General features: G+C 45.6%; 1 protein-coding gene across 6 annotated transcripts in view; it reads left to right on the top strand.

Annotated features, from left to right (window-relative positions):
• HAO2 (hydroxyacid oxidase 2) overlaps positions 1 to 14,700 on the top strand; it is a 52,630-nt gene that overhangs the window by 23,967 nt on the left and 13,963 nt on the right. For 4 of the 6 annotated variants that reach the window (XM_033092349.1, XM_033092348.1, XM_033092347.1 and 1 more), the window contains 4 exons: positions 932 to 1,215; positions 2,408 to 2,617; positions 3,702 to 3,860; positions 4,237 to 4,306. In XM_033092349.1, coding sequence (XP_032948240.1) covers positions 932 to 1,215; positions 2,408 to 2,617; positions 3,702 to 3,860; positions 4,237 to 4,306 — 723 coding nt within the window. Of the gene's footprint in view, positions 1 to 931; positions 1,216 to 2,407; positions 2,618 to 3,701; positions 3,861 to 4,236; positions 4,307 to 7,381; positions 7,481 to 14,700 lie in introns of those variants that run through there. The other 2 variants (XM_033092351.1, XM_033092352.1) reach the window with 1 other exon arrangement.

Here is a 14,700-nt window from a genome sequence, read left to right on the forward strand (position 1 = left end):
GAACCTCAGGATTCTAGAGCTAAAAGTGATATCCATTTGGGTTAGAGACCCAGGCTGGCGAGGTTGAAATACGAATATCCTGTATGATTGTGACTACTCTACTACATCTTCATGGTTGACTGTGTTGTGTTGTTTTGGGCAACAGCATAAGGTTTATCTCCTGCTGACATTAGGCATTAAAAATACTAATTTTTGAGTAGGCCAAATTCTCTGCCCATGGGTTACAGAATGACAGTGACATTGGGCTGTGGGAGGATCCCACTGCAAATGATTAAAGTAGGAAATAAGAACTAAGCAGTGCAGCAGCAGGGACATCATCGTCACCATCATCTTCGTCCATCTCATTGTCACTCGCATTGGGACAGTACACCACTTCATAATTTTAAAACATGCTTTGATAGCTAGTATCTTATTGAATCTTCCAGCAACCCTGTAAGAGAGGTATTACTGTTTTCCCCAGTTTACAGATAAGGACAATGAAATTCACGGCCACACAGCTAGGAAGTGGTGGAGCTAGCGTTCTAACTTCAGACATCATGCTTTTTCCCCTACAAAGCTCAGGCTTCTCCCCTGGAATCACATTCGCTCATTCTTTGCCCTCTTTACTTCCCTCTTGCTTCCTTCACGAGTTCACAAGAAGCCCATTTTCCTATCCGAAAACTTCAACGTGCCCAACACAGGTTGGGGGGCTCCATAACATCATAGCTGGAAATAGTTTAATATGCAGCATAGGGTTTAGAAGACGGGTTTGACAGAGGGGGCCCTGATGGCTTTAGGCCTCCCAGTCGGATCAAACACCTCTATCCCCACCCCACCCCGAAACAGAGGAAGCCAGCCTTCATCCTGACTCACAGGGCAAGTTGGCCAGAGGCCATGCAGACTCCCCAAATGCCTCTGCCCTCCAACCTGAGCTGTGTCATTTGCTTTGCAGCTGCCCAAGCAGCGGGCATCTGCTACATCACCAGCACATATGCCAGCTGTACCCTAGAGGACGTTGTCGCTACTGCCCCCAGAGGCCTCCGGTGGTTCCAGCTCTATGTGCAGCTAGATCGGCAGCTGAACAAGCAACTGATCCAGAAGGTAGAATCCTTGGGGTTCAAAGCTCTGGTAGTCACTGTGGATGTGCCCAAACTCGGCAACAGGCGACATGACATTCGAAACCAACTGGACTTGAAGACGAACTTACTGCTAAAGGATCTTCGATCACCGAAGGAGGTAGGAAAGAGATAAGGTCCCGTGGGCAGGCATCTCAGAAGGTAAATTTCCTGCCCTCATTCCTCCTGTCATTCTTTCCACAAGAATTCGCTGTGCCAGACACTGGGGTTACAGCAGTTCAGAACTCAGGCCTGGTTCCTGCTCCCCAGAGCTTCCAGACAAAGAGACTATAAGACAAAATGTTCTCGCCCCTGGAGCCACCCAACCTGTCACCAGAAGTGTTCTGGCCAGGGAGGAGCGCTGAGAAATAGGGAAGTGATAGAAAGGATTTTGACATGGATAAGGAGAAAACTAAGTTTTTCCAACATTTTGTACTTTATGGCACACTTAGAAAATGGTAATTATGGATGGCACACTTAGATAAATTGACCCTCTGAAGAGGACATGCCCGGCCAAGGCGACCAGTACAGGCCCCACCCTGCTACCTCGAGAACTTGGGTCAGTATCTCTGCATACCTAGAACTTATGCCCGGAACACCAGGGTGCTACAACATGCCTGTTTGGCATCTCTGACTAGGGGACTGCCACGGGCACTTGGTCCATTAAAACCCTGCAGTCAGATGGGCTGGAGTGTCCCAGGGAGAGAAAGTCACGGTAGAGTTGGAATCCTCTGGCTGCAGTAGAGACAGTGATAACAGCCTTTGTGACTCAGCCGTTCTACTCATTAATTGCTGAACTCATACACAGATTGGCCTTGAGGGCTCAGAAATCCTTATCTCAGATTCCAGGGACACACTGGGATTTATGGATATTTGATGTACAAGGTGAGCCAAGGGTAAATAGTGGATAATACCTGGTTTAGGCTCCTTTAAGGATTGCTTAGTTCTTATTGCCTTGTGCACATTTCAACCATAACACATCACACTGGCCTGTAAAGGCCTTCGTGTATCCATCACTTACTAAACTCTGAGGTCGTTTAAAGTAGGGACTGTGTCTTACTTGTCTTTGTCTCCCCAGATCCTGGCATCATAATTGAGCAGGGCCACTGTTAATGGTTAATGAAGAAGCAATTGAGGGAGAAATTCCTTTTGTTAAGGGAAGGAGCTAGAAGTAGTGTTGATATTTGTTGCTCCACTTTTCAAGCTTATACTCGTACGTGCTGCTTTTCACGTATCATTCGGGGGCTCTGTAAATGTGTCTCACCTGTGCAGTGGACCAAGCGGTCTTAAAGGAGTTCTCTGTTATTTTCCAGAGAAGTTCAGCGCCTTATCTCCAGATGTCTCCCATCGACTCCTCCTTGTGCTGGGATGATCTCTCCTGGCTTCAGAGCGTCACTCAGTTGCCTATCATTCTTAAAGGGATCTTGACAAAAGAGGACGCAGAGTTGGCCGTGAAGCACAAAGTGCATGGCATAATTGTCTCCAACCACGGAGGGAGGCAGCTTGATGGCGTTGCTGCTTCTGTAAGTAGGGTGTGTGTGTGTGTGTGTGTGTGTGTGTGTGTGTGTGTCCAGAGCAAGGTACCCTGTGCGATGCCACGCACACTCCACTCTCCTTACTACATATGTTGGTATATACATGTGAATTCAAGGTCATGCAAGGAAAGCACCAAGATTAGTGTGAGGCTAGTGAGGTCCCTGCCTCTGGCTCAAAAATGTAAGAAGGTGCCGGAAACACAGTAAAATACATCATAATTTCATGCGTTATTTGAAAAAAAGGAAATTTAATGCAAAAATTATCCATGGTGAACAAAATGTCCACATTTACGATAAAGACAGGATCTGTCCCTGTATTTGTAGAACCCTGCCTCACCTACCTCACCGTGATCCTGGCCCTGGGTCCAATAAAACTTTATTTGTACCATAAGCTCACAGGTCAAAGTTTGCCACTTGATGTTTTAAATATTTCGTTCAAATACATCATTTAGCAGATAAGGGATGCTTTTGGCACCCCTTAAATTTTGTGCTTGAAGAAGGTGCCGCCTCTTAGAGGTTAATGCCCTCCCTGTGAAGGGTGTCACTCTTTGAGTGAAGTTCCGACCTCTCTAAGGTTCCATATCAAACACTCCCTGTTTCCTTCTGGGACAAGAAAAAGGCTAAGCTAGCTGTTGTCCCCAAAGGCTCTAACGCTTGTCCTGTTGTGACCTATCAAAAGTGAATTCTAAAGCCATAAGCACCCTGGGCTCCCTATTCCGTTTCTCAAGTGACTGTTCAGGTGAACACTCTAAGTGGAAAACAGATATGGAGAGGCACCAAGAGTGCCTTCCAAGCTGTAGACATCCGAACCAATGAGTCAGGGAGAAGCTGCACTCTGTCCGAGCAGAAAATGGCAGAAGGGACAGCCCACGGAAAGTGCCTGGGCCTTGGGAGCAGCGCTGCCCTGCTTAACAGGCGCCAGCAGCCTCGGGCACAAGAGGGGAAGAAACTGTCAGACATGCCCCCACCCCCGGACTTCCTGGTCCTCGCCCATGTTGAGGGGGCACCGCTGTCCCATGATACCCTGAGAGTCAAGACAGAAATCCTCGAGCCACACGGGCCTCTTTTTCAGATCGATGCCTTGACAGAAGTGGTGGCTGCTGTGAAAGGGAAAATTGAAGTGTACATGGACGGTGGGATCCGAACGGGCTCTGACGTGCTGAAGGCTCTGGCCCTTGGGGCCAAGTGCGTTTTCCTGGGGAGACCAGTCCTGTGGGGTCTTGCCTGCAAGGTGAGAATGGCACATTTGAAAACCAGCTGGGAAATACCATGCTTCTTATTCATGTTCACCCTTTTCTGTGCTTTAACGCCCAAGTTCAGCCACTTTTCGAGGTGCCACAGATTCCTCAAGGACGTTTACCCTCACCCGTGTCTCTGTGCCTCCTCTGCAACGTGTTACAAATTTTCAAGAGCTCCCACCCCTTCTTTTCCTCTTGGCATGGCTTTATTCCCGACAGAGCTCTCATTTCTCAGATAACCCCCATGCTCCCCACCACATCTGTGAGCACCCCTAGAAGTTATACGCGGCACATGTTAGAATGTTCCTTCCTGTCTCTCTCTCTCTCTCACTAACTCTCTCTCTGTCTCTTTCTCTCCCTCTCTCTCAGGGTGAACGTGGTGTTGAGGAAGTTCTGAACATTTTAAAAGATGAGTTCCACACTTCCATGGCCCTGACAGGTGAGTGTGTTTACAGTTCTTTTCCTTATTTGGAACTGGAAGTGGGAGTGGCGCCCCACCCCCACCCCCGTGCCCCTTTCCCCAGGCCAGGGGCTGCCAGAAGAGAGAGCAGGAACGAAACAACCCGAGCAAGATTTAGCACAAACTCCAAATGTGATACATCTGCTACAAAAGCAAATGCAGCTTCCGATCACGGGAAAGAGGGTTCCATTTTACTCTGGGTTGTCCAGACCCCATCAGGCTTGTTCGATGTGGTTCTTTTAAGTCACGTTCATGGGCTCCAAAGAGTAGAGAAATTATGCCAGAGAGGCAGCACGGAGGGAGTGGGGAGGAAGATACAAACAGGAGGAGAGAAGGAAAAGCATTGCCCTGCCTACCCATGGACAAGACAGATGTGGATGTGTCAGCTACATGCAGGTGGATTTCAGTGAAAAAGACATTATTGTAAAGGAGTGTGCATAAAAGCTTTGCGTTTTTAGCAAAGCCTGGAATCCCAGTGATCCTGTAAACGGTGGTACCTTTGCTCTTCCGGGGCATTTGGTTTGGGGTTTTTTGTTTATATTTTTCTGATTCTAAATGACTCAATTCTAAATGATGCAATGTCACCGAGTTCCTCCCATGAGGGAGGGGGGCACCGATGGGAACAGATAGCATATTGGTGTCTTTTGCCCTCGGGAGCAGTGGGAAGGGGGATGGAAAGACCTGTGGGCTTCTGTGGATCCCAGGAGGTTGAGATGACTTGTCCTGCTCCCCTAAATATCTTCTCCATCCTGTACAATAGTGTCTGAACTTGTCTCCACAGAAGCCTAATGAGAGGATTCACAGTAACAGAGCATTTTTATTCCACCAGAAGTGAATACTTACCTGCCACTGAGGTGTAAATGGCAGCTGGGAAACTCCTTTTTTCTGAGATAGAGTGGGGAGCACCCTTTTTAAAAAGGGCGGGGGAAAAAGAAAGGAAGACCAGGATCATGAACACTTTTGTGCCCAACTTTTTATACTCCTCTTCCTTCTCATTGTTCTCCATTGAGAAGTATTGTTTTAAATGTATAGAAAAATTAGTAATCACAACCAAACGTGGGACAGAGAAGAGGGTTTGAAGAGGAAGGCAGAAGGGCACCCCTCAGCATTCTCTGTGTAAGAGTTGCTCCCCCAGGGAAGACCCCCAGCCTAGTCCCTGGACAAAAGGGATCTCACGCGGGGGCCTGTGCTTTTGATGAACTCAGCAAAACACAAAAATCACAGTGTGAAACGCCAGAGATTCTGTCCCTCCTTAGCCCGTCCCTGGACAGTGCATGTGACATTGGCACCCAAGCGGTGACCAGTCAGTACAGCCTCTCTCTCCTAATTCCCCCTGGAAACGTGTGATAGTTTTCCTTTCTAACCCTGTGACATCACAGCCCTGGGAGGGAAGCCCTATTCACACCATTGCTGAAAACAAAGTAAGTTTAAAAGGGATGTTTTTCCAACTGTGAGACCAATTTCTGAAATTGTAGAAAGGTTAAAATGGCGATGGCTTGAAAGACAAAAATGTCCACATCTAAGTCATATCTAACACAAGACTGCACAGACCTCACTACGTTTTCATCCCTTATGGACGTAAAAACATCCAACCCTGTAGAGAATTTTTATAAACATTTCTGTGAGCCAAACAGAGGATCAGCCTGGACACAAGATCTCAACAGAGATAAAATGCTTCCAAGAAAAGACAGTTTGCAGCTTCTTTTATACATTTGGAATTAAGGAGGGAACGTAAGGAAGACGGCATGGACGTGGGAGGAAGCAGTACCAGGATTGGCAAGACAGACGCGGTTACGTGCTCTCTTGAGGGTGGCCATCCTTTCGAAGGAAGGGTCTGAAAGGGTGGTCACTATGAGAAGGAGGGGACTGAAAAGAGCCGCTTCAAAGAAGCACTGACCTAGATACTCAGAAACAGTAGACAGGACTTGCCTGCGGCAAAGATAAGCTGTTTACTGAAGAAGTTCTATGTGTGGGACGTGACTATCAACCATGACCCGCCCAGAGAGGCATTTAAGATCAGATCACCCTGTGAGGTGACTTTTTCGTGGTCCACAGTTTAAATATTATTTTTACTACACTATACAACCAAAGATCTTCTTTTGGCATCTCTGTGTTCCTTGAGTAGGTCTGCCTACTTTGAGGTCCCACTGTTCTGTCCTGTGACAACCCAAAGCTCTCAAGATCATTGTCAGTCCTGACGAGAGCCACCCCTGGTCCAGATTCTTGCTTCTGTTCGATTGGTCCAGTTTATGGCTGACTTATGCCCACTGTTTTTGTCCATTGCCCTCAGCCCAGGCCTGAAATGCAACTCCATCCTCTGTTTCCAGTTTTAGGAGAAGACCCTCTCAGTTATTTTTCTGTGACACATGTTGCTGAAGTTATGTCTTGGGAGGTGAAGGTGCCCACATCAGAGATGTGGAAAGAACCTTGAGGGAGATGTTACACATCCTGCTATTAAATTCGTGCAACCTTTTCATCACCAGTGATTTTTCACCGTCTACTGGAGCCCACAGTTCTCCAGCCTGTTCGCTCATGCAGCAACTCTCTCCCTTCTCTTTTGATTTCTCATCTCCCTCCAACCCCTGTGCGTCATCTCAGCTACAGCCCTAATTTTGCGTTTTAATGAAGATCCTCCACCACAGAAGGAGGTTTCATTTTTCAGAATGTCCCCTGAGAAGGCAGTTGCTGTGTGAAATACCCCATTTCAGATGCGCTCCCTGTGTCCTATTCCTCCCTGCTAGATATGTGCTACATCCCTGAGCCTTATCAGGACTGAGATAAAGGTCCAGGGTTTCCACTGCACACATGAATTGATAAAAACTGCTAAGCCTGCTATTTTGGCCTGGCTGTTCTAAGAGAGGACCCGGGCACAGACTCACACAGTAATTCCCAATGCAGTCAGAACGACATCATTCATTGCGGGCGCAGAACATTTTATGAGGGTTAACGTCAGGATCGAGTGGGGGCTTGTCCCCCTGAGTCGTCCATACCCGTAATGGGCTGTGTCCCTGGTGCTTCATAGAACGAGCCTTTTAATTGCATCATTCTTTTTAGGCTGCCGGTCGGTTGCCGAGATCAATCGAGACCTGGTCCAATTCTCCAGGTTGTAAACCAAGAGAGCTAATGGCGGGACTGCTGAGGTTGCCCACAGAAGGAAGACAGACTCATAGCGTGGTGTGTGCGGTGCCATCCGGCCCGGGCCCCATCCCACCCAGCAGCTCACCACCTGCACCCTCAACCTCCTCACCCCCTGTGCTTCAGGCCCCCCAAACCCTCATCTTCCTCAAAGGTGCCTTCTCCTGCTCTGTGTCACTGCTTTTTATATGCTGTTCTCTTGCCTGAAATCCTCCTCTGAAAGAAAAGATCTTAAAAGGGCAGATCAGTAGTGACTGAAATAGCTAGAGGATGAAACTTTTTGCATGTTCTCTCTACAAGCACTATGGAAATTTGTACTCTGGACAGAAGAGCTATACATCTAAAGTAATCCCCAACAAAAATCATACTCCTGGGCCGGCCCCGTGGCTCAGGCGGTTGGAGCTCCATGCTCCTAACTCCAAGGGCTGCCGGTTCGATTCCCACATGGGCTTGTGGGCTCTCAACCACAAGGTTGCCAGTTCGATTCCTCGAGTCCCGCAAGGGATGGTGGGCAGCGCCCCCTGCAACTAAGATTGAACACGCACCTTGAGCTGAGCTGCCGCCGAGCTCCCAGATGGCTCAGTTGGTTGGAGCGCGTCCTCTCAACCACAAGGTTGCCGGTTCGACTCCCACAAGGGATGGTGGGCTGCGCCCCCTGCAACTAGCAACGGCAACTGGACCTGGAGCTGAGCTGCGCCCTCTACAACTAAGACTGAAAGGACAACTTGAAGCTGAACGGCACCCTCCACAACTAAGATTGAAAGGACAACAACTTGACTTGGAAAAAAGTCCTGGAAGTACACACTGTTCCCAATGAAAAAGTCCTGTTCCCCTTCCCCTATAAAAAAAAAAAATCTTAAAAAGAAAAATCATACTCCTATCTGTAGATGATAAGGAAATGAGATAGTTTAGAACACAGGCTTTGGAGCTATACAGACCTGAGCTTAACAGTCAGGGCTGCTACTGACGTGCTGGGTTGACTTGGGAAAGATTTTAATCTCTGTGCTTCCATGTCCCCGACTACCAAAGAGGTGTATACTCCCTAGCCCTCTGAGTTGAGAGAAAGATTAAGTAAGATGATGTGTGTAAAGTTCAGAGCACGGAGAAGACGTCTGAGGAAGAGTAGCTTGTATTATTACTGTTGGGCAAATGCTTACTCATCTTTTAAGACCTCACGCAAATGTCACCCGTTCTTACCCTGGCTACCTGCTAGGTGCTTCCTGTTCTATTGCACACATTCCATTATTACAACCCTCATTGCAATGTGTTGTATTTATTCATTTATTCGCATGTCTTTCTCCACAAATAGACTGTATAGGGTTCTAGGCAAGAAAATGTATACTTGGTACAGGGCTTGGCTTATGGCAGCATCTCAGTGGAGATGGATGGACGGACGTACTGAAGAGAAATGAATGAAAGGTGAGATGGAAAAATGAAGAGGACCTCTCACCGTCCAGTGGTCAGTTAAAACAGATTCTAGAGCCCGGGTGCCCAGCTCAATAAGATGACACTTGAAGACATCAAGAAAATTAGGGATAGAAATCAAATGTCCTAAATAGATAACTTCAAAATTCATTTCCCATGTTCTCTCTTGTTCCTTGTTACATTCTGTTCTCTATAGAACCACCAGAGAGTTGTGGGTTTGTTTTTTTTTTTTTTTTTAAGTACAAGCAAATCCCGTTTAAAGCCTTTCTTATGGCTTCCTGTTCCATCTAATATAAATTCTAAACTGGTCATCAGCTCTCCAGGGCTCCGCATGATCTGGTTCTTGCTGATCCTTCCAACTCATTTCTTTGTCACTCTCCCCTTTGCTCACTATGCCCCAGCCATTTTGCCTCCTTTCTATCCCTTAAACAAGCAAAACTCTTTCTTGCCTCTGGACTTTCACACTTACTGTTCCCTCTGCAGAAAATGTCCTTCCCCATCCTCTGCCCTTGGCTGGCTTTCTTTCTTTTTTTTGTTTTTTTTGTTTGTTTGTTTTAATTTTTCATTAAATTGATTGGGGTGACATTGGTTAGTAAAATTATATAGGTTTCAAGTGTACATTTCCATAATACGTCATCTATATATCACATTGTGTGATCACTACCCAGAGTCAGTTCTCCTTCCATCACCATATATGTGACCCCTTTCCATCTTCTTTGACTTTTAATGACTTAAACAATGTGCTTGGCTCTTTCTTGACATTTAAATCTCAGCTTCGAAGTCACCTCCCCCATGAGGTGACATTTCCCTGACCATCCTATCTGGAATAGAATCTGCTTTAGTCATCACACCACCCTGCTTCCCCTTCTGGCACTCGCTACAGCCTGCAATTAACTTGTCCCTTGTTTATTTGTGTGTTTGTCATCTGCACCGACAGGGACCTTAATCAGTCTTCCTCACCACTACATCCCAGAGCCAAGAACCACGCTCAACACCATAGAAGTCTTTGAATAAATATTGGTTCAATGAATTAATCCAAAAAGGCAAAGCTGGATCAAACTACATTGTCACCTCTGAAGAATTATAGCAGTCCCGGGGGCAAACAGTGAGTTCGGTCAGAACCTGAAGGGTCCAAGTGGGTCACCCCCTAAGCCCCAGACATGAAAAGTCTCCTATCATGACTGGCCAGACACTTGTCTGCACGAACCCGTGCCATAGCACAGTTACTCTGTTGCACAGGTTATCCCACATACCCAGGGCCCGGTCGAGGGAACATCAGATGGCATGGAAGACACTGAAAGAGAAAGCGATGCAGCAGCAGTCTCCCTGGTCATAACTCAACGCCGTAGACAACTGCTTCACCCAAATGGATGGGGCATATGCCACCTACTTATTCAGAAAGAGTAAACAAAGTCTGACAACATTAGACGGTCCTGTTGCCTGTACTGGGTGCACTCAGAACCCAGAATTCAGGAGAAGTGAACACCCAGACTCCCAGATCAGCAGTCCCTTTGATTGCTTCTCAGAAGAAAAGATCTTAAAAGGGCAGATCCGTGACGACTGACACAACAGCCAGTGGATTATATTTTTTTGTACCTCCTCTATATCATACAAATGTTCCCCAAGCAAATCATACTCCCTATCAAACAGGGCAGGACAGACCAACCAAATGAAAGAAGGAAGGTGAAGCTAGTGCAGTGAGAACATTTAGGAGAGTAGTGGCTTCTTTGTAGAATGTACTCTTCTATAAAGAGGCGATAAAGAGGCTCAGGAGGCTCAGGCAGCTGTCGTCGTTCATGGGCTGATACAAGGAAAAGGGTGATTGACCACGGTTCTTGTCTTAGACCCTAACTTTTTATTCAATTAGAAGTTCACGTGGGTTCTGCCTTGGTAATGGGCCGATGGTCAGTTCGAGGCCAAGGTGGGGTCCTAATTTGGTAGCAAAGATTGGGGGCCTGTGCTGAGTTCAAGGACATACTAAGGAGGTGCCATGTGTAGGGGCAACTGTCTGGCTGCCACAGTAGGCACAGTTGCATTGTGGGGCAGGAAGCCTAAATGACCTAAATGAGGGTCTTGAAGATGACCCTCGGCACACTGACTGGAGTGGCAACATGTGCCTTGGAAAAGATGGGAGCTTCGCTCGTATCAAAAAGGGATGTGGGGCAGGGCTGATCCCCATGTAGCTTAACTCGTGCGCTGTTGCAAGGGATCTTGGGAAGCTTTTGTATTTCGGTTCACAAAACCAAGGCCAGAGACATGAAAGAACAGAGCAGCAAATGAAAGCCTAAAATATTTGTGTTCGTGACCTCGGATGCCACAGGCCCATTAAATAATGTCTGTTCTATGTCGTGCCCTGATCTCCAGCAAACAGAGAGTTTTGAGGCAAGAGGTTGAGGGACTCTGGAAACAAACTAAAAATAGACTATACCCATCCACCAATAAATGAGACAGGAGAGGTCTTTATTTCAGTCACATTGGACAGTTGTAGGCTTTCTCAAAAAAGTACTAAAGAGCTAAACCAATTGAGGAGAGTCAAGTCTGAGCAATATTGTTACCCAGGGGTCTCCAAGAACATGGACTCTGACAGTGGGTGGGCTATAGGCAGACCCCTGAGGGAACAATGCAACCCCGCCACTTCATACAGCAGCTGAAGATAGATTTTGCTCTTCTCTGGCCTCCTTCCCAGCCCTCATACCCCGCCACCCACTAGGATTCAGCATCACATAGAGTGAGGCTTTGCACTTTCTATTAATAGAACTTTACTCTCTGGACTTTCACTTCGAGATCACAGAACTATGCCTCAGACACCACTTGTCGAAGCTTCTTTCAATTTGTTCAGACCTGTGGTCTATTCTCTTCACATCAAATATAAGACTATCTCAGTACTGAATTGTCCTTTTTGGTGCGACGAGAATAAATCAGCAGCCTTGAAAATAAGGTTTGAAACCAGAGAAATCATTGGTAGGATAACATCCACCTCTCTAACCACCCCACCACAATCGCATAAATCAGATTTTTTTTTTTCATGCTCTGATTATCTTCCTGGCTGATGAACATGATGTAAAAGTCCCCAAGTTCCTCTGTAATACCTGTCCTTACAGGGATTTCTAAGTAGGCATGATGGCCAAATCATCTCTTCAGCCCTGAAACCACCAGCTGGGGGCTTGAGTTGAGTCATTCCAGGTGGATTTGGGGTAAGCATGATAACTGTAATAGCATATGGTAGGCATTAAGGCAATTAGGTATGGAGTTAGCTTACTGTACAAGAGAATGTAGTATAAATCCTCCCTGTATCCATATCCCTTAATGATAACTATGCTCTTTTTTGATCCTGGACATGCGTGTGTGTTATTTTTTACATTGTTTTTCCTCCTGGACTCAGATGGTGAAATCTAAGATTCCAAGGGAAAAAGAGCAAGGATATTTATTATAAAGATCATACCGGAAGTGTTCTCATTGCCTCGGGAGTGTGGACAGAGGAGTGTTCTCAGTCACCTGAAGGGACACATGTTAAACCTCAGAAGGGACTTGGCCCCTGAAAATGTCTTACATTAGAATACATGGGTAAAGAAGGCCAAGAAATGTTCTCCACTGGAAAGTTTTCAACATCGGATCAGAATACTGGGTACCTCAGAGATAAGCATTGTTTCTGATGAAGAGAATCAGCTTTGAAGTCACGCCAGGGCCAGGCTGCCTGGACTCAGATTCTGGCACCACTGTCCTCAAGATATTCGGCAAAACTAAAACTATCTTTGTCTTCCTCTGTGAAATAATAATACCAATCTTTTTGGATTGTCATTGTGAAAATTAAATGATATGGGGGGACTTCTGTTTCCCAATCCAGGACGTAAGGAGCTTAGAGGTCTCCACTCCATCCTAACAACTAGTAAAAAGCTAAACAAACTGAAAAAATTAACAACTCTTGATCCCTCAGAAAAGTGAGGTCAGAGGACAAACCACTGCCCCCCAAATTGGAGAGACAGGCAGATACAGAGAATCACAACTTAGCAGAAACCTCCATGAAAACCAGTGCCAGGGAAAGAAAATCTGAGCCGTGATTGACAACTCGGAGGAGGCTCAGGGTGGACAAATCTGAGAGTTAAAAACTGCTGGGGGGGCCCAGTCATAGGAGCCCCTCCACCTCCATACTTTTGTTTGATCTCCAGGAACTCTACCAGATTCTCACAGTGAATATCAGAGAAAAAGCCACTAGCGCTCCCAGCAGGGGGAGGGGAAAGTAACCATTCTGAAATACACCAGAGCATTGTACTCTTCACAGGGCCTGCCCTTGAGAGAAACCATTTTAGCAGATCCTAACTTACTAGGGTTTTGTCAGAGCCTAACCGAGCTGGGAGGTGGGAAATACCCAACTCCAACCCCCTTGGCCACCTTGTCCCACCTAAGGGGGAAAGTGGGGTGACTGAGAAGCATTGGGAAGCCCACAGCCCAGCAGCACAGGCTTGCAGAAAGACTGAGACCTCATCTTAGGATAATAGGACACTTCCCCTCCCCCACACCTAACCACCACATCACAACAGGCCTGTTTACCAGAGTTCTTCTTACCAAGTGCAGCATATCTGGCTTTAAACAAAAACTACAAGACATACTAAAAGGCAAAAAAAAAAAAAAAAAATTAAAAAACTCCAATTTCAAGAGACAGAACAAGCATCAGAACCAGACTTAGATATGTAAGAGATGTTAAAAATTTTCAGACTAGGAATTTAAAACAACTATGATTAACACACTAAGGGTTCTAATGGACAGAATAGACAACAAGCAAGAACAGATGGGATATGTAAGCAGAGAGATAGAAATTCTAAGAAAGAACCAAAAAGATATGCTAGAGATCAAAAACACGGTAACAGAAATAAAGAATGCCTTTGATGGGCTCATTGTTTTCTGGAACTGGCTGAGGAAAGAATCTCTGAGCTTGAAGGTATGTCAGTAGTAACTTCCAAAACTGAAAAACAAAGAGAAAAAAAAGTATATTGAAAAGAGAAAAGAACAGAATATCCAAAACCTGTGGGACATCCATTAAAGGCATATTATATGAGTGATGGGAATACCAGAAAAAAGAAAAAATATTTAAAGCAATAATGACTAAGAATTTCCCCCAAATTAATGTCAGACACCAAAGCACATACCTAGGAAGATCAGTGAACACCGAGCAAGAATATTATCTTCAAATTTCAGAAAAATCAAAGATGAAAAGAAAAAATCTCGAAAGAAGCCAGAGGTGGGGAAAGACACATCACCTATAGAGCAGCAAAGGTAAGAATGATATCCCACTTCTCCTCAGAAACCATGTAAGCAAGAAGAGAGTGGAGTGAAATATTTAAAATGTTGAGAGAAAAGAAATACCAACATAGAATTCTATATCCTATGAAATTGCCTTTTTTTTTTAAACAAGAGTAAAACAAACAGAAGTTTATTAACATGTATATCTCATGCATATGTGGGAGATAAGCCAGGGGAAAATGAGTAAGTCTCAGAAGTGGCTTAAAATTTCAGACTAAATACCATCTTCAGCTTGTCAACGTAAGAACGTCCAAACCTAAAGACAATTTTTATAAGAGTTTATCTGAGCTAAAACTGACGACAGTTGCCAGGAAGCAAGATCTCAAATGCTTTCGTAAAATTATCTTTTAAAAGTGAAGAAGAAATAATGACTTTCTAAGGCAAATATTGAGGAAATTTGTTTGATTTATCTTTTAGATTCCGCATATAAGTGAAATCATATGGTATTTGTCTTTCTCAGTCTGATTTATTTCACTTAGCGTAATACCCTCTAGGTCCATCCTGTTGTCACAAAT

Source organism: Rhinolophus ferrumequinum, chromosome 22 (genome assembly GCF_004115265.2).
Source record: "Rhinolophus ferrumequinum isolate MPI-CBG mRhiFer1 chromosome 22, mRhiFer1_v1.p, whole genome shotgun sequence".
NCBI classification, from domain to species: domain Eukaryota; kingdom Metazoa; phylum Chordata; class Mammalia; order Chiroptera; family Rhinolophidae; genus Rhinolophus; species Rhinolophus ferrumequinum.